The sequence below is a fragment of the Poecilia formosa genome, unplaced genomic scaffold (assembly GCF_000485575.1).
Source record: "Poecilia formosa unplaced genomic scaffold, Poecilia_formosa-5.1.2 Scaffold106, whole genome shotgun sequence".
NCBI lineage: Eukaryota > Metazoa > Chordata > Actinopteri > Cyprinodontiformes > Poeciliidae > Poecilia > Poecilia formosa.
The window spans coordinates 1,439,947-1,462,803 of record NW_006800045.1 but is presented as its reverse complement, the minus strand read 5'-3'; the positions used below and the strand labels follow the sequence as shown (position 1 = coordinate 1,462,803).

Here is a 22,857-nt window from a genome sequence, read left to right as displayed (position 1 = left end):
AGTAATTTGCAGTCCAGATCGGTCCATATTCATTCAGCCTGTTCCAGTACAAATGAATGCAATACAGTCATTTTCTGTGAAACATGCAGTTCCAACCATCTCAGAGATGGCTCTCTGAGGCCAAATGTTTTGTCACATGAAACAGAATTATAGAGTCAAAAGTAGTTGCGTACCAAAAAACACAAAAGGAAACTACAATCAAGCACATAGTTTTTTTTTCTTTCTTTTTTTGTATGAAAGGGATGTTATTCAAAACTTTAAAAGGATTTACTGTAATAAAAGAAAAGCATCTTCTAATTTTTTGGTGCTTGAGTGAACAAATTTATGTTCAGCTTTAAGAGCAGAAAACGTTTGTTATACTTATCAAAGTTTAACAAATTAAATGAAAACTGATTTTGGTGCAGCAAAGTGAGAGTTTCAGAAAAAAGCTCACTTTGCCGTAAAACGGTTTTTATTATAAAACCCGAATGCTTTTTACTTAATATTTTCCATTGTGAGAAAAAAAAAAAATCAGTATTATCTTTACCTGGATCACAGGTAAAAAGTCTCTGTCTGCGTCAACCACCTGGGCTGGACGGGCCAAACTTTCATCATTCTTTAATTGTAATTGGGGGCCACGCAAAATCAGTCCAAGGACCACAAATGGCCCCTGGACCTCACTTTGGACACCCCAGCCATAAAGAAATCAGCACATTGTGCATTCCTCACGTCATAAAAATACTTTAGCAGCTATATGAAGAGGAACAACCACCAACCCTGTAAACCTGCAGCAAAAAAAGAAAAATAGAACTTTTTTTTCTGATTTAACAGAAAAGCAACGAAGAGGTTCAAGATGGAGACATGCAGTTTGTCTGGTCTGTTCTCCTAATTTCCATCTAAACTGTTGCTGCATGATCAGACAAAATATTTTAAACAATATTTTTAAATATATTTATTATCAAAAAACAACAGTTAAAAGTACTAAATAGAGGAACCTTGGTTTTTGAGGCATTCTGGGACACAACAGTTTGAAGCTGGACAGAAATTCAGCTTTATTTGTCCTGCTGTAAAAAAGCTGGATAAATATTCAGACATCGTCTGTAATAACTGCTCTGTGTAGACACACAACAGATGCTTGAGATTCCCAGCAGCTGCGTCTGAACTCAACGTTTTTGAAGAACGCCTCTCTGTTTCCACATTTCTGTTTCTGAGTTTCCTCCAACAGGAAGTTTGTGTTCAGGATCTTTTCAGAGAACGTCTGAGGCTTCAGCTGGTCGTTGCCCAAAGCCAGTCCTTTTACCACCACCTCTTAGCAAAATGTTTTCAACCTTGAGTAATGTGCTGATAATAAGTTTTTCTCTAAAATCCAGCCGTTTCCTCGGTCCAGTCCTGTGTTAGTCCAAAATATTATCTCTACAAAATGTAACTTCTCTATAACATGAATTTTCTTTGAGTTTTGTCGAAACATTCACCCACTAGTGTTTCAGTTGAATAGTCTGCTGCGGACGAGATGAGTCAGATATGGAAATCAGCTCATTTCACTGCAGCAGACGCACATTTTATAAGCAGGATATGCTTTTGTAATTAGTTGGCATGTAAGAAATCCAATGTTTAAAAGCTTTAAAATAGAATTTCTTTAAAAGTAGCAATGCTTCACTTGCAGGAGCATTTCAAACTTTAATGAAAATCATCACAAATCAAGGCCTCTGACTGTAAAACTTTAAATGAAACAGCAGCTGTCTGGTTATTAGGGCTGGGATTCAGTGGGCTTGGATTTGCTGTACTCACATTATCAAAACATGTTTTGTCTGTATGGTTTGAGGCTGACTTGATTTTTTTTCTTTCTGCCTCAGCAGATTTTTGAAAGTTTAAAGGATATTTAGATCAATTTTTTACTTTAAACTGAAGGATATTTTAAATCTATCATTAGAGAAACTATCTCATGCTCTAAAACTTTGGATTTGTTTGCAGTGAAATAAATAGTCAGCTCTTTACACACCAGCTCAACTGAAAACAGAACCTAATAATAACAGTCAATCTGCAGGTAATATTAACTTTAAACACAGAATGACTCGACATCACAGACTCTAAACAAACTGTAAACCTCATCCTGTCGGTTAGTTTTTGATTGATTTTCTCCAGATGCTGCTGCATCTGTAGTTTATCCTGCTACTTATTTGCAGACATTTACTTAAATGGGAACTAAAAACCTTGAAGAAATCTTCAGCATCTGTCTGCATCAGATCCTTGTTTAATGTTAGAAATCTGACCTTGCTTTAGAAGAGGACTGATCCATAATCTGATATGAAATTAATATGCATCAGTAAAAGAGGCACATAAATGTGTGTGCTTAATATTTAGCATGTAGGGAAACTGTCTCTGAACAGCTGTCCTGTTTTCCTCTCCAGCCTGACTAAGAGATGACATGACTCAGAGTTTTACTTCCCCCTCATCAGCCCATAGAGAGTCTGAATTTTAATCTTTCTTTTGCATTTGTAAAATGCATTTGAGAGAAAAACAAAGTTTTTATGGATACAGACGTTTTCTGACAGCAGGTTTGGCAAATTCACCTGAAGAAACTGAGGTGTTTTAGCTTCATAAGGAAGAAATATCTAAGAAACATGACTGTTTAATTTTTATTTGAACTGAGAATTAAGTAAAAGAATTAAGTGCTTAAAATTTACAGTCTGATTTGAACAGATTTGATTGAGGGAAACAAACATTGTGATGTACAAGGAGCTGCACCAGAGCTCAGCAGTGACTGAAGACACAAAATACGCCTCATGGATCCAAAATTCAGCTTTTGATGGGACCTGCTGTTTAGGACAGTTGTTATGTAACCACTGCACTGCAAAAAACAAGCATTTGGGTTTAGTTTCTGGTGCAAATATCTTAGGACAAGTTAGCTAACTTAGAAGTACCTTTTTCACAAGACCTGTGTTTTAAGTCAATAAATTAATATTGATTAAAAAAGTACTACTTCCACTGGCAGATAATTTGACATATATATTGTTCCCATGTTATAAGTGAAATATTCTGTCTGTGTAACTGGTACTTTTTATTAATATCCATGAGTTACTGACTAAAAACAAACTAATATATCTTGTAAGTTAGTTGCCTCTTATTTGGCGTGAACTCAGATATTAGAAACTAATGACTTGGTAAGATTTAGTGTTTTTGCAGTGGTTTCAACGTTGGGCCACTTTCCTGGTTTTACCTCCTGTACAATAAATATTGTTCAAACAATCTTTGATTTGAATTGGATCAGATTATCTCCTCCTTAGAGGTGAAAACTGTTTACCAGCAGAAATCAGATTTTTTTTTCTCTAAGTTGCCACAAAGTTTTTTTTTTTTTTTTTTACCATCTTTCTTTCCTCCATTTTCTCGTCCCTTTGTTTCTATTAACCCGTCAGTCCAGGCTGACTGACTGCGATGTTAACTCCTAACACCACATCTGCATTCGCTGTCAGCTCTTTACTAAATAGGCATATTCGACACATCTGTCAGGCCGCCTCCTGGTAATAAGATTGCTCATTGACAGTTTTTCTTCTTGGCAAACAGACCAGTCATATCCCAGCTAAATGCTATTGATTTCATTGTGCTAGTGCCATCTCTCACCGCTGCAGTTTCTCTCCTTAGACAGATCAAAGCAGGGAGATCTAATGAAACTGATAAATAAAACCATATATCTTTTTTCTTAGACTTTTTTCTTCTTTCTTTTCCTTTTTTTGTTGTTGTTTGTTTTTCTCTCTTCCCTCTCTCTCATGCTTTCCGGCGGGGACGTGCGGCCCTTGGCCTTAGTGGTAATAGGTAGGGGACAAATAACAACGCCGTACATTCTAGTCATCCCAAGCGAAGGTGATTATTTCTCTATAGGCAGAATATCTTCTTCCCTATGTTATGTCACAGCACAACCATAAACACGACACAAAACGATAATTCATTTTGGTTGTTTCCTGCCCTACACCTCCTCCACTTTATCCCTCTGTTTCCTGATTTGTCTTGGTTTTCCATTTTTTGGGGCTCCTTGGTTGTTATTCCTCCTCATCTTCATCTTACTGCATCCGTTTGCATGTCTGCTCTGCTTCGGATGTTGCTGGCTGTGGTTGAACCTCAGTTCTGTCTTGCATGTAAGCCCACATACTCCAGTGAAGCTATGCTACACAGATGACAGTCTACTGATTGCTATGGAGTCACAGAAGTGTTGGTATTTGTTTCATCTAATAAAAAATGTTTCATTTGAAAGTGAGCAAACACCAAAGATCACCTCCATAAAAGATTAAACTCTGTAATTTCATATCACCTAAGTGCACAATTTAAACAACCATCCACAGCCTATTTGCCTGTATTTTGTGTCCGAATCCAACTAACGCCAACTGAATACTTGATGAAACAGCAGGGGATGATGGCAGCTCTCATTTGCATAAAAATGAAAACCTTTCTTTCACGGTGCCATTCAGCTCATTGTTAGTTTCCTGCTTTCGTTTTACTCTTAGACCTTTTCCCTGACTCTTTATGAATGCTAAATACCTGTTTTTCCTGCTGCATGTCAAGTCTAGACATTAAAAATCTGTGGAAAATGAAAGTGCTAGATGATTGTGTAAACGTTGGATTAAAACTGGTGTTTAGTGTTGGATGCATGATGTCCTTTGAAAGAAACATTTAACTGAACGTCAGGATGTCTAAAAGCCTGCTGGACTCCACTGACATCACAGGCAACTCAACATTTTACCAACAGACATTTGAATGGTTAGTAATGTTAATTAAAATTCTGTTATTGAACTTTGTTAAATGCTGCTGCTGCATTAGCTTCATATTTAGCTTTATTGTTAAATCCTGTGGTGACCAAACATCCTTTTCTCCTGGGTTTAGTTCACTTTTCTCACTCTGGTGCTTTCATTGATTGAAGAAAATGTCAGAATTGTCATTGTTTTTTTAGAGCATCAGTTGGTGAATAAAACGATGGGCATAAAACCAGCTTAAACCTAAATGCCAAGTGTGGTAGGTAGTATATCGCATCTCCGCACTTTAAGGTAAATATTCTATGGAAAAACATTCAAAAAGCCTTAAAATGTGACTGGACGATAAATCAATAACATTATAGATCATGATTGACACATGAGCAATAAGATCAAAAGATAATACGTCTGATAGAATATTCTATAATTTCCCTGATCCACTGCAGCACAGCATTCTGGGAGATGTAGGCACTGGAAAGGCTTCGGCTAAGCTCGGTCCCTCTTTGGTTGCCTAGCAACAACTTGCTGAGTAACTTTCACAGCAGCAGCTTCAGGTTTGGCTGCTGTGCCTCAGATCTGCTTAAAAGTAGACAATAATGGTGTGGAGTGAAAACTGCCATGCCACTGGGTTCTTTTACACATTAGACAAGAATATTAATCAATCATTGATACTAACATGAAATGCTTATAGTGTGATCGGTTTCCACCATTAAAGCTGAATCTGATTTTTAAAACATGTCAGTTAGTTTTAAAACTCAGTGGTATATTTCAGCTGTGCTTAGTGCTGTAAGCTACGGCTGATCTCTGCAGCGCCAAAGTGAACCAAGCCCATTATACTCTATAGGAATGTCTGCATAAAGTGTTATGCAAATTTCATCAACAGAGTGTGAAGTATTGCAAGGACAAGCCATGGCACATCGTTTCTGACAGCCATTTGTTTTGATATATTTTCCATATGGTTGCTTTCAACACTCTGGGAGGAGAAGCAAACTAAAAACTGACTGAAATGAAAAGATAAAAAGAAAAGCCGATAGAGTGCTTCAGCGCTCCAGCATCGGCATGCTGAATGAGGAATAGGATTTCTACGTCGATGGTGATTGTATGACCTTTTGACGCATCAAACCCACTTCTTATAAACACGTTGGTGTTTTGTGTCAGCTTCAATTGCTGTTACCATTAGACCCGAGGTCGGCTCTAATTGGTTCTGTACAGAGCCATGTTGTAACTGACTCCGCTGCTCTGCAATACTGATGCAACAGGTTGCTTGCCACCAGCATTTGTTTAAGGTCGACCCGCAGATGCGACTGCAGTTTAAACCTGCAATTTTGACTGATGTCTGATTTGTTTGGTTGACTCACGGTACACCTTATTCTCATCACTCTTTTTTCATAAGTAATCACAGTGTGCTTCCTGCTTCCTCCCTAGTAAGTCAGGTTGCCCTCTAAATTTGCAGCAGATTGAGTCAGACTCTGAAAAGGGGAGAAGATGTTTGTAGGTGAATATCTGGGGAGGATATGACATTTTAAGGGCACACTACCAACAAACAAAGGATGAAGTGCTTTTTAAGTAGCTGCACAGTCAGCAAGCAACATTCAACCGAGTTTAGTGTTGACACATAAAATAGATTAAGAGAAAGGCAAACAAGAAAGACACACTCACTAAATTCTTAAGGGAAAAAGAGATGGAATGAGAAACAGCTTCAACAACAAAGACAGACTGGAAGAAACCGACATCAAAGTTCAAAATAAGAGAAAAGACGCCAGCACAGATCGACTCCCGCCATGAATTATTGTTTTTTCCTATTTTTATGTTCAAACAAATGTATTGCATTATTCCACCAGACAGATGGGTGAATCACCCATCTGCTCGACTTCACAAGCGTCCCGTGAATCTCAAAAACTTGATTGTGAAATCCTGTGCACCATCTGTAAATAGAAAAATACAAGACTGTGAAAATAGAAGCGCAATGAAAAGTGAAAAATGTCTTTAAACGTTTGGACCAGAGCAGGACATTCAATGTCCTCTTAGAAGTACTACAAATGTCCTCTCAAAGTACTGTAAGAATATGTAAAGAAACACCAACTTTGAGAATTCTCTCTTTATTCATTATTATTACATTGGTTTAGCATAAATACAGCCTCATGTTTGGGGTTTTTGCAGTAATATCCTGACTTCTGGACGGTTGCTACCAACTGCATCACAGTGTAGCCCTAATCCAAAAGTAATGCGACTTTATTTACACAGGACCGCAATGTGGAAACTGCTGATATTTTCAGGTTTTCTTAGGAGAAAATTCCACATTTTGACATCAAAGTGTTACTATTTATTTAGCCCAGACCAACAATGTCTGGGCACCATGTGGAGCAGTGATTTTAGCATGCCGTTGATGTGCTTTGACCCTTAACGTCCTTCTAAAAATATATTTACTCATTATCAGAAGACACGTTAAACTGGACAGGTTAAGCAGCACACAGTACAGCTCTGTCTGCCGTTTTTTACTGTTCATGTGCATGAGTAGAATCAGTCCTGGAGTAGAATCAGTCCTGCATGTGGGGTTTCATACCTGTCCTAATTCACACCTTGGACAGGTGTGTTCCCGAAACATTTAGCTTTGAGATCGGGTTACAAAAGGGTTCTGTGTCCGATCACTGCAGACGTGTAAACAAGCAGCTGCATTGCAAAAAATGTTAAGATTTCACTGAAAACCAGCTCCATGTGAACAGGGCCTTCAAACAGATTCAGGTGGATAATGTTGTGTATTTTATGCTTTTACTAGACACCAGGATAGAGTACTCTCCCTTTAGGATGTACAGACAGGCTAAAGCTAGCAGGCCATGTGTAGCTCTGGTGGTCAATAGTTGTTTGGTCATATAAACACAGGAAGTGCAGATTATAGATCAGACAGAGCAGTGTGGTTTATTTCAGATGAATAATCTTGTTAAACATGCTCAACTATACTAACACTAATCCACCCACAGCAACTAAGCCCCAAACTAAACATTCAAATCAGACTCATCCAGGTCACTCAAACACAGCAAGAAGAAAAAGCTCACATCTACAACTTATAGCTTACAGTCAGGTAAAAGAAATGACTCTGTCTTCACACAAAACTGCACAAATTCTTAAAATAAACTTTAATTTTACCCCGTAATTTCACTAAAACTTATAAGATGGTCTCATCGTTCGACAGAAACACACACACACGCACACACAGGCACACACACACACACACACAGGCACACGCACACACACACACACACACAGGCATGCACAAAATCACACACAGCAAGAAAACTCCCATTTTAATATGCTGTCCTGTGGTGCTGCAGAGCATCGCTAGCTGGGAGAATCAATCTTCTCTCTATTTGGATCAGATTATGTTTTTAATATCTCTGTCTTTACCCCTAATTCCTCCCTAGTAATTTTATTGTGCTCACAAAGTGAGCGAAATAAAAACGGGATGAAAAAAAACAGCAAGAAAAGAGATGTATAAGTTGAAACGATATTGGACAAATGTTCACAGGCCGGAGATGTTTCACAGGATTACTCTAAACTAGGCAGCCAGTGTTATCAAATGGAGATATTAATTTATATTTTGCATTATTAGTGTCCAGGAATAAAATATCCATCAAACCGCATAGTGTCATTGTTTTTAAGAATATTTATGTGGGAGAAAAATTTGAAATATTTTACTGATAAAAACTGTAAACATAGCAAATTTTCACATTAAGTTGCAATAAAAAAAATTTACACATTTTCAATATGGGGTAATTGTGTGAAGATTAAGGGAACAGATATAAGTGAAGCATTGTGAAAACTTTTCGGATGCTCTGTTTGTGTTCAACAAGCTAAGATGAAAACGCAGAAACAAACGATCTTCTGTCCAGTTCTGTAAACCATTGCAGATTCACTTAAAACTCCATTAGTGTATTATTTGTGAACCAGTTCCCATTTTCCTGCAGTAGGTTGGTCATTCATGTGTGCAGTATTCCCCCGGTGTGAGCAGACGGTCTCTGGGAAGGCCAAGCGGCTGTGAAGTCTGGGGTCCACAGAGACAGCCGGAGCATTAAACCTCTCACTTCCACATTTCATCTCCCCTCCAGGAGAAACAGTTTCAAGACTCTTTCAGGCATTAAGAGTCTCACCTCTTCTCTGTGGATCTTGCAGTAATTACAAGAAAAACAGTTTATAAATAAATAGTAGAAATAAGAAGACAGCATTGGCCATGTTTATTGGTCACCTTTTAAAGTGGAAATCTCAAACTGGAAATTTTACAATTGATCAGAAATAGTCCTAAACCTTGTGGGAAAAGCCTTCACTGAAGAGCTGGATATCTATCAAATAATGAAGTAATTGGAAATATGTCACTTTCCAAGATTTAAGAAACAAAAACTGATCATAAATGAATACATTTATATATAAAGGACTCCTCTTCATGGCTTTGGTGTTTCTAATGAGAAGACAGCTAAAGTACACAGCCTACACTAGGGCAACACAATATATCGCTAACATATCACCACCGACAGTGGTGGGCACCGCTAACCAAATGTTTACCTGGGCTAATGCTAATAATTAGTTCTGCTAACACTAAAGTGCTACACCAACACAGTACTTAGTGGAAGCATTTTCAGTTTTATAGTTGCTGAGTATTGCTAACTCTAATAAACATAAACAACATAAGCATCAACACAGATTTATTTAACCAGAAGTTTAAACAGCAGCCTCGTAAACTAGCGCTTTAGATTTTATCCAGAGAAAAAATATTTACGGAAGGCTAAATGCAATAAACATTTTCAAAATTAGCAAGAATGCTATAGCGCTAAATGAAAAGTTAGCTCTGCTGTTAGTGCATTAGCACAAGTACGCCCACTACTGGTCATTACAATATCAGTGTGTACAATGCTCATGTTGCAAAGGACTGTTTGGAGTGCAATAATTGTTTGCTAATAGTGTTATGAACTTGAATTTTTCATGCTAATGCTACATTTAGCCAGCTGGACAGACTTTCCCACTATTTTGGCACATTACCCAAAATACTAAAGATCACAATAGTGGAAGCAGAAGAGCAAGATAATATAACTACTTCATATATTTCATATAGGCTATATATATATTTATAGAGTTGTATAAAGTGAAAGAGTAATTCACAATCATTTCTTGTCTCCTTGTGTAAAATATTCTTTTAGGAAGGAATACTGACACAAAATCAAAATGTGTATTGTGTATAAATGGTACGACAGTTCCTTTTATGGACTCCGTTTAAAGCCACCCGTGGTAAGAAAGGAAGATTTATCCATTAAGTGTCATATGCCACCTGTTGGCTCATTATAACAATACAGCTATAAATGAGGCTCCCCCAGCCTCCATATTGCTCCTCCACCAGCTGTGAATCAATCCCATTTAGCCGTGGTATTTTGCTTCAACTCAGGTCTCACCTCTTTGTAATGGACATGCTTGTATTACCTCACATCTCTCCTGTCCTGGTCAGAGCGCCGTCTGAGTTCACCTGATTGGCTGAACGGCTCCCAACCTGGTCAATTGCAATGTCAAATGGAGCTGAACCTGGTGCCAGATGGGGTCCTCTGCTGTTGCATCATGAACTGTTGAACCCAATCAGCACGTGAGGCTGTGAAGTGTGAACAAATGGGGGGTCACAGTGAAACGTGCCAGCTGATACATAATGTGGATCACTCAGGGGGGAAATTGAGCTTTAATACACCTGTGAGGTGATTACTGGGGCACAGGCTGACATGGAAATGTGAGCGCTCGTCTCCTGCATGATCGCCCAAGGCTCTCGTGTAACCGTAATGTGCTTGATGGACAACTAGGAACTTCTGGTCTCTGATTACAGAGAGGGCAGCATGAAGTGGGCATGAGTGGAAAACAGAAAGATTCACATTTTTATCCCTGCTGCTTCTCTGAAGCTGGTTGGAATTAAAGCAGACAAAATGCAAACTTTAGGTGTGAGATGTCCACATTGTTTGACTTTTGGAGGCTAAATGTAAAGGATGTACTCTTACAGCACATGAAAAGAAGCAGATTGTTCTGAATTGTAAAATTGACTGTCTTTGTGTGCTAAATCAGTGGAATATTCTTATTTAGGACAAATTTAAAATCGCAAAGCAATAAATCAGATTATTCAATTATGAAGGGGTTGACAGATTTGAAGAAGTTGCAAGAGCAAAACTGAAGTAAAACTGCAGTTTATAGAGCATCTGAGAATTAGTTGTTGCTTTATTATGTCCCACCATAATCTAAAACATATTTATCCTTGTGCCTACTGTTAGACATGGGATTTAAAATGCACATTGAGAATGTCTTAATGTGCATTTATCTGGTAACAACAGTTGCTACATTTCCATTGCAAATGTGTGCAAAACTTTGTCAATATTCCACCAATGTCAAAAAAACACAATTTGGGAATTTTGGTGTTTCCACCGTTTAAGAAACAAAACTAAAATCACATAAGTTGGTCATGACCCTGGAAAAGCCGAGTGTTTTGTGGTCAACTTACCATCCAGAAGCTACTTGCCTTATTCTTGTTGGTTGTGCAGGAGGTTCCACTTGTGCTTTTCAAAAATGTGCAGTTATATAATGTAAACGTTGAGTTGGTGGGTGTGGCCAGCAACAGCTTATTTGATTTAAAGTGACAGCGCCCTAAAACAGCTGGTTCTGAAGGGAGCTCAACAAAACTGAGCAGACTAACATCTTATCATCTAAGAATGATTTTGAGCAATAAACGTATTGAACATGTTTTGTATTGAATGCACATCTGTACACGTGCATTCCAAAATTTAGAGAAGATCCCAGTAAGTTCACCTTAATGTGCTTCAGGGAAGTTATCTTCCCCGAAGCATCATCAGTGGTCATTGTGCATTTTAGGTTCAACCTTGAAATTTCACTCTGAAGTCGAATATCTCTACATTTTTATCGTGTATTTATATTTCAGATCTGAACTATATTAAAGTTAAAAGATAAATCTCCCCAGTTTCATTGAGCCAACTGATGATTAGCAGAACCATTGTTTGTTCCAAGTAGCAATAAACACTATTCGCTCTTTGAGAAATGCATCAAGCCCTCGATTGAAATGTCTCTGTGATCCCTTTTAAAAACATTCAGGGTAAAGTGGCATTTCTTTTTCAGCATTGAAGCGTGGGATTGAGAGTGACAGAAGTATTTGTCTTGTGTGCATATTTTTTCAAACGCGTGTAAGGATGGAGAGGCCGTCTGTGAATGGTCCGTCATTGAGGGCGTTCAGGGATTTCATAAGAACATCTCATCAGTGCAGCCATTGAGGACTGCAGCAGCTATTACCAAGTGTGCCAAGGTTAGGTGCTTAAGCCGCTAGTTCGGTGTATTCTGCTGCCAACCTTGTGTTATTGCAGAGGGGGTGAAGATGAGAGAGACAAGGGATTAACTGAACTCCCACACAGCAGTATTACTCCATTAATCGCCTGTCTTTGTCTATCAAGGTTATAACAAGAGTCTGCTCGGTGTGAGCGGGAGCATTCATGTGCACAATCACAGGCTTTTAAATAAGAGGCCTATAAAATCTTGATTTATAGTTGTTCTGCTTTTCAACTTTGTTCCTCTCAACTTTTTGTTTTCTCCTTGTCACTTTCTGGCCTGTCCAGTGTCAATCTTTGTAAAATACAATCCTAAAATTTCCAACAGAGGAAGACCTTTCTGACAGCTAAGAGGACATGTGGAGTTAGACGTTGCCTTTCAGAGCATTTAATCCTTTAGTCTGTCCTGTCAGATGTTCTGTTCACATTTCAGGAGCGTCTCTCTAAATACATGTTGGTGTTGATCTGTCCAGAAAAATCTGTTTTCTGTGGCCACAATAATATGCATTGATATTTAGGACTGTTTGATCATCCAACTTGTGTTTTGCATTTACAGTTTTCTATCTGTCTTTGTGGATTGTTTTATATTCTGAAATATTTAGTTTAATTTAACTTGGTTCAGTGTGTTGCTTCGGGGAATGTTTGCCTCGAGAGCCTCGGCTGATTGTGACGTTCTGAATGTTGTTGTGCTACTTCAACTCTGTGCTAACAAAGTAGACCCCTGGAAGTGGCCTTCCCAGAAGCATCAGCCACTTAAAAATCCATCTTCAGGTGTTCAGCTGGCCTCTACATTTATCTGGATTTTATTCAGTGGAGGATTTGTTGTGTTGGAGGTGCTTCAAAATAAAAATCTGAAATACAAAGAAAATATTTTAAGAAGGAATAATATATCTATTTATACTTTCCAAATAAACCATAATTGTTCTGCCTTGCAGTATCCATCGTTTGTTCATCGTACCGAGTGGAGAGACAGAGACCTTCTGCACAACCACTTTAACTTTTTCCACATTATTGGAAGCTACAAAGAAATTGCAAACTTTCCCTCAAAACAGGTTTTATTTTCACACCAATTTAGGGCTATTGTTCATCAATTTACACTGAATGACTAAAAAACTCAGCAGCAGAAGGAAATGAAATAATTTTTGTACATTTTCTTTGGAGCTCCTTCCCGCCTTTCTGATTATTTACCCTTCGTTTCTTTTTGGCACGTTGTAAACTTTCTGCATTAATACGGATATTTCTGATCTCATACCCCATATGCTGTCTGCTATATTTTCTTTCTTTATTCATTTATTTAGTTTTGTACTATAAGTAAAGTTGGAGCCAACATATCTTATGTTTACCCACATTTTTTGGTTTGTTTTTACTTTTATCATGTTCTTTGCACTCCTAAATGTCTTGGTCACCCAACCAACTTACATTTCTGTTTTTTCTTTATTTGGTTAAAAGATTAACTATTTTGAAAAGAAAAAAGGAAAACTAAATATCCTTATTGTTTTTAGTTTTCTTATTTAAATAAAATTGTCCTCCTTCTCAGATACTGAGTGGACCATCAGTTATCACCAGGGTTACGAAGCACAGCTCTTTATTTTGATAGTTTAATCTTAATTTGCATTGTGGAAACCATCTTGGCTCTTCTGTAGAAGCTAACATCTACATATTTACAGCTCAGCACACAGAGGAAAATGGATTGGTTGCTTTGTAAGCAGCAGCCAAGTCAAGTAGCACAACACCTGAGTATTTCAGTTTCCCAAGCTGCACATTTTAGATGTCCTCCACAAAAATAAATGAATAAATAAAAGATAATCTGCAAATAGGGAAGATTTTGCTGATTTAGGAGGGGGTCTGCTGTATATTGTCTCTCTTTCATATTTTATCCTCCTGCATAACTTTCATTGCTCTTATTTAACTCTGTTTTGAAGGAATGTTCATCTCCTCACTTTGGGACTAATCATGTTGCCTTCCCTTGTAGCTGACTAATGTATGCTGTATGTCTGTGCATGAACTTGATCCTTTGTGTAAATTAATGCAGCATGGACTGTCTGTTGTTTTTGTATGTAAAAGTATGTTTGTTTGTTTGAGACTGTATTTGCTGGATTCTGCCTACTGATAAGACGTTTTGTGTGTGTGTGTGTGCGCGTGTGTGCGTGTGTGCGTGCGTGTGTGCGTGTGTGTGTGTGTGTGTGCGTGTGTGTGGACACTCAGGTGCATCCACCCAGGATTCAGATGCCATGGAGCCGGAGAAGCAGGTGGACAGCACGGTGAAAATGGCTGGCATGATCGCAGGGAGTCTCATGATCATCATCATCCTCCTCGGAGCCATCCTGACCTTCAAGCGCAGGTATGCACTGAAACCAAACGGCATGTGAGGAGCAGCAGCTGCAGGACTTGTGCACACAGGAAGTGGTTGGTTTTCAGAGTCTGTCTGTAAAAGAAAAAATAAGAAGGAATAAATAACCCAGCCAAACCCAGTGCTGCTTTTAAGGAGATCACAGCAGGTTGTTTTTCAGACCACAGCTTGAATAATCCAGGTTTGATTTAAGGTCTTTCCAGGCACATTAAGGATTCAGTGCTGTGTTGCCAGATTGGACAGGTTTCCTCACAATTGGGCACAGTTTATTCATTTAATCGGTAGAACTTGGTCAATCAAGTGGGATTGTAAAACAGAAATCCTGGTGCAAGTTCATTAAATTTAAATGATGTGGTGCCATAAAAAATATGCATATAGACTGCAGGATCTGGTAACCCCGCCGAACGGCACCATGTTGGGTTTGTGTGAGAGCGAGGCAGATGGAGGATAGAGAACGAGATGGAGCTGCGACCTCATCATTTAAAAAAACATGTGGCTGGCACGGCCTTATGGAAACATGAAACCAACGTTTGGAACCTGGTTTCAAAAACGATTCTGGTCTAAAAGATACAGAATCTGTGTGGATGCACTTCCTAAACCACAAAACATATTTCTGGATAACAACTAAAATCATCTTCATGTGGATGAGATCTTAGATAAGAAACATGTTTGAAACAGCCACAGCTTCCTATGTGCAAGGGACCTAAAGCTGCTTGTGTAAGATTTCAAAAACTCTTTAACTTTGATTATCAGATCGTTGGTAGCCTCTGTTTGATGCATCATGATCAGGATTTGAAGGTCCTGTCAAATATTCCTTGAGAGACTTTGTTAAAGACTGAAATGTAACATTGGCTCAAGATAAAACAGTTTGAGGTTGCCATTTTTAATTCTTCCTTTTTAAACAAGTCATGACAAAAAAGAAAACAAAAAGTAGATTTATTTAGACTGATCAGACGTTTCAACTGAGAGATTGAACATCAAAGCCTACCAACAATCTTGATGCCTTTCAGGCATAATAATGTTAAAAAGCATCACAAAAAGTATTATTACAGTTAGGGAGAGACATTATAAATCTGGAAGTGTCCTCATTAGTACCAGTTATTAAATAAAGAGTCATCAATGTTGAAAAGTAAATGTGTTTATTCTTAAAAAAAAGAGTGGTAAAAGTTTGTTTTTAATTTGGGGCTCATTTTTATGAAAAGGGATTGTGGAAACTTTAAAAGCTTAAAAACTGTTTTCTTGTCAGGCAAAGCGAAAATGTAAAAATGGAAACGTAGTCACTTCTCTGATTTCCAGTCAAACTTAGAAAAAATATAAAAGGGGTAAATGTAACCAATATAATCCAATTTCCAATGATCAAAAAATCCTGGCTGAGTCTTGGTGGTCATGCAGACCTGCTGGCCTCCATCACCTTCTTCCTTCCCTTTACATTCTCTCTTTCTCTTTTCTGCATCCCTTCATCCCCTTTTCCTCATTCTGCAGTTTGTTTTACTTGGACCCATTTCTGTTTGATGTTTGACATTATTGTCGTGGTTTCTGGAGATTATCTCACTTGACAGAACAATATGACACTAAATATTTCATAACTCACCAATTATTGCTTAATATGCCATTTGTCCTTCACATTTAAAACTACTTGATGCAAAATCAGCACAGAAATGCAAATCTTGTGTTTTAAGCATTTCCAAACAAGCATGGAGTTAAATATAACATCTTCATCAATATATTGGCAAAATCTTCTAAATTAGATTTATTTTGTAGAATAAATAGAATTTAAATTCTGTTTAATTTAAATCCAGTTTATTTACATTTTTTGCTCCACAAACGTCTCTCATAGCACACGATGAGACATTCTGGGTCCAAGCAGAACTTTGGTAAACCTGCGGTAGGACATGAAGACGGTCGGATGAAGAGATTAACTGATGCATCAGATTTTATTGTTGGTTGGTGGAAATGTTTCTTCATATTGGTCTTAGCTGGGCTGCTAATGGCCTTGGATGTACAGACTAACCGTCTAGTTTTCAGATATTTGTCAGTGAATAAGTAAAAAGTTCATAGTGTGGGTGAATCCTTGTTATCGAAGACGTGATGTGATGCTTCTTGTCTGGTCTTGAGGTTTGCACACATCTCAGCAGGAATTTCAACCTACAGAAATTGTAAATCCTTTCTTGGCTGCCTCTTGGTCACCCAATGCTTCCACAGATGTTTTTAAAAGAATCGGGGTTTCAACAGTTGTTAGTTTGCTCTATAAACTTCCTGCTCATCTGAAGCCCGTCTTTGACAGACAAGGCGACACATTTTCAGTGTTTATGTGAAGGAAAGGAGGTTGTTGTCTGTCATTTCTTTTTTTTTCTGGCATTTCTGTTCTTTTGAACATTGTGTGATGAGTTAAGCTGCAGTGTGTTTCTGTTATGTACACATATATACATACATATATATTTTTTTACATATATGTTGAAACAGTCACTATGCTGTGACAGTGTGGTATGAGACAGATAATCTTTGAAAAATTTAAGCTCCTCTTCTTTCTCCTAGTGCTCCCAGTGCTAACTAGAAACAACTAATCAGAGCCAGGAGGAGGGTCTTAGCGCTGCCAGTCACCCCTGTGTGTGGTGCTGCTCGTCCCTCTCTCCTTCTCTCTGCAGCTAGCACAGCCTGTCACGAATCCTCAGGTTAGTTAGCATAGCCACTCCCAATGGCGGATAAACAGTTTCCCTGTAACGGTACGTTGTTTCTCCGCCATTAGCACATTTAGCAGCAAGTACATGAGATTGATTGACAGTGCTAAGGCCTTCCTCCTGGCTCTGATTGGTTGTTTTTGGTCGGGATGACTCAGAAGCGGTTCATTTCTTTAGCTTGTTACTTTTTAATTTTTTTTCTGCTTTGAAGTTATAAAATAAATTAATGCAGTGATTAATTTGAAAAGTGTTCCCTCATTGTTGCCATACCTCACTTCTGTTTGTTCAGTAAAACTAGCAGTGGATTAAAACAGACACGCTATTAAATTACCCATTTTGCTTTAAGCTTTCACCAGATGGTGCTTTGGACAAAATCAAAGTAATTTGCGTTCGTAGCAAAGGTGAATTTAATTACCACTGAAGCAGCTCGTCATTTACATATCAGCTGAAGGCGAAACAACCGGGAGGAGGGTCTGCGACAGACACTTCCCAACAGTTTGGAGCGGGAGGTGGGCCACTGCCGAGGGAACGAACAGCTAAAACACAGACCGTCGGTCGTTGGTAGCTAAAACATGTCGACCTGCAAACATTGTTGTGATCCAGGAGGAGGAACAGATCTGCTTCAAAACAAAGCAGAAATGTTGGAAGTTGGAGTTTACACTAATTGTTGCAGTTTTTCAATGTTCTTAACCAAAAAATGAATGTTTATCAGGCTTTTAATTAAGTTATATTGTGCATTTTTTTACATGCAAAATCAATTTTAGCACTTTTAAACAGTGTTTGAGTAAAAACAGACAATAAGCAATAAGTCAACAACTTTCACTTTTATTGCCAATATTGTTATATTTGCAACATAAGTGATGCAATCATCTTTGTTACGTTTCCTTCAAGAGCGATCGATACTAATTTGAACGGATTTGCTATTAATTAGTTTATTTTATTAATCGATTAACAGTCCTAACTTAAACCTGCTGGTCAAAACAGTGAGTAAAGGTAAAACTAAATGTGCATTTTAGATAATATATGCAGTCGGATAATGTGCAGGACAAATGGAAGGAAAGCAGAACATTTTGGAAGATGTATTAGACCAGAAGAAAAAGGATCCCAGGCTGAACACATTATTATAAGAGAACATGGACATGGGGTCAGTTAGCAGTGGTCATCAGAGCCAAACTCTGGCTGATGGAGAACATCTCAAACACTCAGAGGATAAACTGCCATCAAAGTCAGAAAGAAACGAGAAGACGTACAGAGATGGGTGATACGTTGAGACTTCAGAGTGAAGATGAAAGAGAAGAAAAAATGTATAAGGCTTGAAAAATATAAAAACTGATAGTAAATCCGCTCTTCTCAACCCAGGGTTCAAGTTAATATGCTAATAAATGCTAACCAGGCTAACAGGGCATGGTGTGCATTAAAAAGCCAATTAGAAGCCCAACACAGCTGTACTCAAAAGGATGCAGCCGACAGGCTGTCCAGATGATGTGATTTAAATCAAACCATACTCTGAGGTGGGATTAGAGTCAGACACTGGTTGGATCAACACAGGAGTGGTGGAAGGTACTGAGGTAATAAAACAACTTTAAAGAAAGTTGCAGGCAGGAAGCATGAAAGTGAAGCTCCAACTTTATGTAGGGTTAAAAAGAGATAAGACAACGAGTTTGTGAGGATATTTATAAGGAGAAGAGATAAATGAAGATGGAAATGCTCTCTGACAGAAGAACGTTTACAATGTCAGAGACCATTTTCTCTGGTCATTTATATTTTAAACCTGTACGCTTTAGCCAGTTGTCCCTGTGGGAAAGACAAGGTTCTTTTTTAAATGGAAAGTGTTTTACACACTTTTTACTTCCCATAAATTATTCTGCGACAAAACTTTTCAGGAAGGGAGCATGTCCAATTGTCCGATCATTCTTTTAAGAAATTGTTACATGTGTTTCAGAGGGGATTTGAACAAAGCTGGAGGGCATGTAGCTGATAATTTAATGTAAAATTCAACATCGGTGGACACAGCTGAAGTCTTAATGGGGATCTGGTGTTTCTACAGCCTCAGGGCTCAAACTACCACAACCACAATATACACTTTTTATTGAAATGTTGAAAGCAGAATTGATGAATAATTAATGTTTCTGCTATTCCCTAAACAAGGGCGTGTTTTAGTGTACAATGCCTGAACAGCAGCTGAGAAACTGAGGGAAGGTGACATATCTGGAACTGCAACTTAATGAGAAAATCTGCAGTTTTTGGGGGGATTTTAACTTTACCTGTGTATATATATTTAAAATGTTGATCTAAAGTTTCCACATACCTTAAATGCGCCGTCACCCTGCAATAGAAAATTAACTTTGATTTGATTTGGAACATAAACACACAAGTTTATGTTCCAAATCATGAAGTTCAAGGGAAAACGTGAGGACGGTACACAAACCAGGAAGTAAACAATCCAAGTGTTACCTCTGGCTATGCGGTGCCTTCGACTGCTTCAGGCTGCAGGAACAAACGTTCCTGCAGAAATCTGACTGCAGGCACATAAACACTTTGGAAAAGATTTACACAACTCAGAGAAAAACTAAATTATGTACACATACAACACCTTCAAAGTATTTATACCTCAAACATTTTGTTGTTTTACCGTGTAACAACCACAAAGTCCCATCTACCTTATGTTTGGTTTTATATGGCAAACAAATTCAAAGTGGAGCATCATATTAAAGTGAAAGAAAAAATATTTTGTATTGTAAATTAGAATCTAGTGGCATGCTTATTTATTATTTAACTCAGAGTTAATAACACTCGAGCTTTGATCTGTTTTTCCATTGCAGGTAAAATACTGACTATTGATCTATTATCACACATTCAATAATCCCAGAAGTTCATCTCTATTTTGTAGCTGCAAATATCAGAGATAGGAACATGTTATCCCAGCATGAATAAAGAAATGTTTTATGTCTCCAGCATGTTCGTTCTCCACAGCACACACTGTTTTGCATGTTGACAAAAATAGTTGCTCACTGCGCAGAACGCCATTGCCTGTACGGTTTGTTTCCACTTATAAATGGGATCCTTCCTATGACTTGGTATCAACTTTGCATTTATTCTGGCAACTTTTCCTTTAACTTCACATTTCTGGTTTGGCAGGAACTGATAATTGTTCCGTCAAACGATTCTCCCACCAGAGCGGTGATTCTGTGCAGCTCCTCCAGAGTTACCATGCGCCTCTTGGCAGCTTCTTCAATTAATTCTTTTCTTCTCCTGGACGCCGGTTTGGGTGGACAGCTACATGTTGGACATGTCCTGCTCAGATAGTGGAGGGAACAGTTTTCAGGGAAATATCCATAATTTCAGTTTTATAACCAAACTGCTTAAAGTAATGCTGCTGTTTTGTTATTGCGATATAATTTCATGCAAGGTGAATAACTTAAACTGTGTGGACTGGAATACATCTCTGCTAATTATTAGTTTAAGTAATGATGTGTTCAGGAAAGAGGTGGTCAGAAACAAATCCATGTTTTTAATTTAGAGATACAGATTTGTTTTATTTTCCCCAGTAGCTGGAGAGACTGTTTACTATCATCAGTTTGTTTGGCATGAAGTGAAAGCCAAAATTAATGGTATTTAATTAATTAAATTAATGGTAGGAGAAGTTGATGAGATGTCTGCAGCAGGTAAGAGTTTAACATAAAAAACAAAAACCAAGAAAAAACTAACTGGTGTTTAAAATCCTGAAATGTGGAAAACAAACAGATACAGAAAGTATTTGGTTTTATGCAACTAGTTAGAATCAGTCGACTTTATTGATCACGACTGTGTGAACGAATAAAGATTTGGTTTTTAAATGCTCACAGCAAACAAAGTATAAACTTCAAACTAAATAAAAAGGATACATGAACAATATTTATATATGTTTGCTACCATTGTTTTGGCTAAGGTGTTGCTTTGGTATTTGTAATTAGTTGCTCCCTCTTCATTCCTCTAATCACTTTGAACCAACTCAAACATCAAAACATAAAATCTGATTTATGATTTTACATGGATGCATGTTGCTTTGTTGCATCCATCGTTTTGTGCATTCCAGCTTCCATGTCTCTGTCCTCTCTTCCTGCTCTGTCCATCACATCAGAAATGCTGTACGATCCACATTCTGACATTGTACCCTACTGAGGCAATTATAAATAATACACATTTATGCTATTCAGTTAATTGTGTGAAATATGAACAATCATGGAGGCTGTTTGAAGTGGGTCTAAAATGATAAAACTTTGCTTTTTGAAACTAGTTCCACTAGTTTAATAATCTGTTTGTTCTGCTAACGATGAATTTTTAAACATTGAGACAGAAGCTTCGACCTCCAGTAGCTGTGACAGACGTGTTGAAAGTTGGAGACAAAAGAGGCGAATGAGATTTCTCCCTCAACAATCTGGCTTCATGTTCACGTTTCCTCTTCACACGACAGCTCAGGGATTGGAGAGATTTTATCTGGCTGCAGATTTTTTCCGTAGGTGTTTATTTTGACCCATTTTATAAATTGTTCATGAAGCTCTGGGATATCAACCTGTAATAATTCAACTTTGAAACCTGCCACCCAGATGAATCCTCTAATCTTTATGTATCACATAACAGCGTTTTTGCTGAAGATCTATTAAATGTCCACACTTTCAGAATTTATACAGACAGAAAGTCTGCTCTGCGTGGGGAAGGGCTGATCCTTTCACGCCAACATTACTAGATAAAAATCAGATTAAATCAGTTTATTGTTTTCAGTGCTGAGCCATGTTTATATTTGATTCCATGTGCAACTTCTCCAAAGAGGTGAAGTAAAATAAATGGGTTTTTCAGTATTCAGATCACTGCCAGAACCTCAAGACAATCGTGTGTATGAGTTCAAAAATCCTACTGAAGCTCTGCAGGAAATTATAATTAGAGTGGAAAACATTCTGTCAGAGTCTTAGTGAAGTTTGATTTTGTTTTTTTCTCTCACTGTCAAGAGAAACAGAATAAAAATGTGAGGGAATGGAAGCAATGAAAACATGTAGATGAAATAGATGTGTTTTTAACACCACATCTCTGACTGGAGTCTCACTCCCTTTTGTTTCTCTCTATCTTCCTGTTTCCTGTCTTTGGCTCCACCCTTCCTGTTCCGTCCTGTACCTGCCTTGCCCTTGCTCCAATAGAGAGATTCACACATGGAGAACTCTGAGCGTGGGGTATTGTATGTTTACTTTTAGACATGAACACATCCACTCCGTTGCTCACTGTGACTCTCACTGCTGCTTTGCTGACATTTTTCATTTTCCTAATTTATCGCCGTTCCTACTTTCTCACATGTTTTTGCCATAAAGAGTTGTAGAGAGTAATCATGAGTAGTCAGTATTTTACCTATAAATCCAAAATAATTTCAGGTATGATGAAAGCAGGGTAAATTTAAAAACAGATAACTTGATTTAGATCTTTACTAGAAGTTTATATTTATATTTATTCACCATGTTGGTTAAGGTTTGTTCTTACGGTTGATATTCTGCTGTAATATCTGCGTCTGCTTAAGTTGTTTCACATGTTTCCTCACTCATTACATAGNTGATGTTTTGCTTCTTAAAGCCTGAATGAAGAGCTTAGAATGTTGTTTTATTCTGAAAAGTCTCTTCAGTTGATCATAGTCCCGTTTTTCAAATACTTTCACCAGAATACATAATCTTGGGCCTTTAATTATTCATGACTGAGGGTTTGCCTCCTCTTAGCAATCGGAGAACAAATGAAAAGCTCCAAAC

General features: G+C 37.9%; 1 protein-coding gene across 4 annotated transcripts in view; it reads left to right on the top strand.

Annotated features, from left to right (window-relative positions):
• The window catches only part of LOC103143276 (receptor-type tyrosine-protein phosphatase T-like), a 221,905-nt gene extending 199,461 nt beyond the window's left edge, over positions 1–22,444 (top strand). Inside the window, exons 16-18 of one of the 4 annotated variants that reach the window (XM_016675114.1) lie at positions 3,790–3,837; positions 14,270–14,405; positions 22,264–22,444. In XM_016675114.1, coding sequence (XP_016530600.1) covers positions 3,790–3,837; positions 14,270–14,405; positions 22,264–22,429 — 350 coding nt within the window. In that variant the 3' untranslated portion in view covers positions 22,430–22,444. Of the gene's footprint in view, positions 1–3,780; positions 3,838–14,269; positions 14,406–22,263 lie in introns of all 4 variants that reach the window. The other 3 variants (XM_016675115.1, XM_016675113.1, XM_016675116.1) reach the window with 3 other exon arrangements.
• Positions 22,445–22,857: the final 413 nt, after the last annotated feature.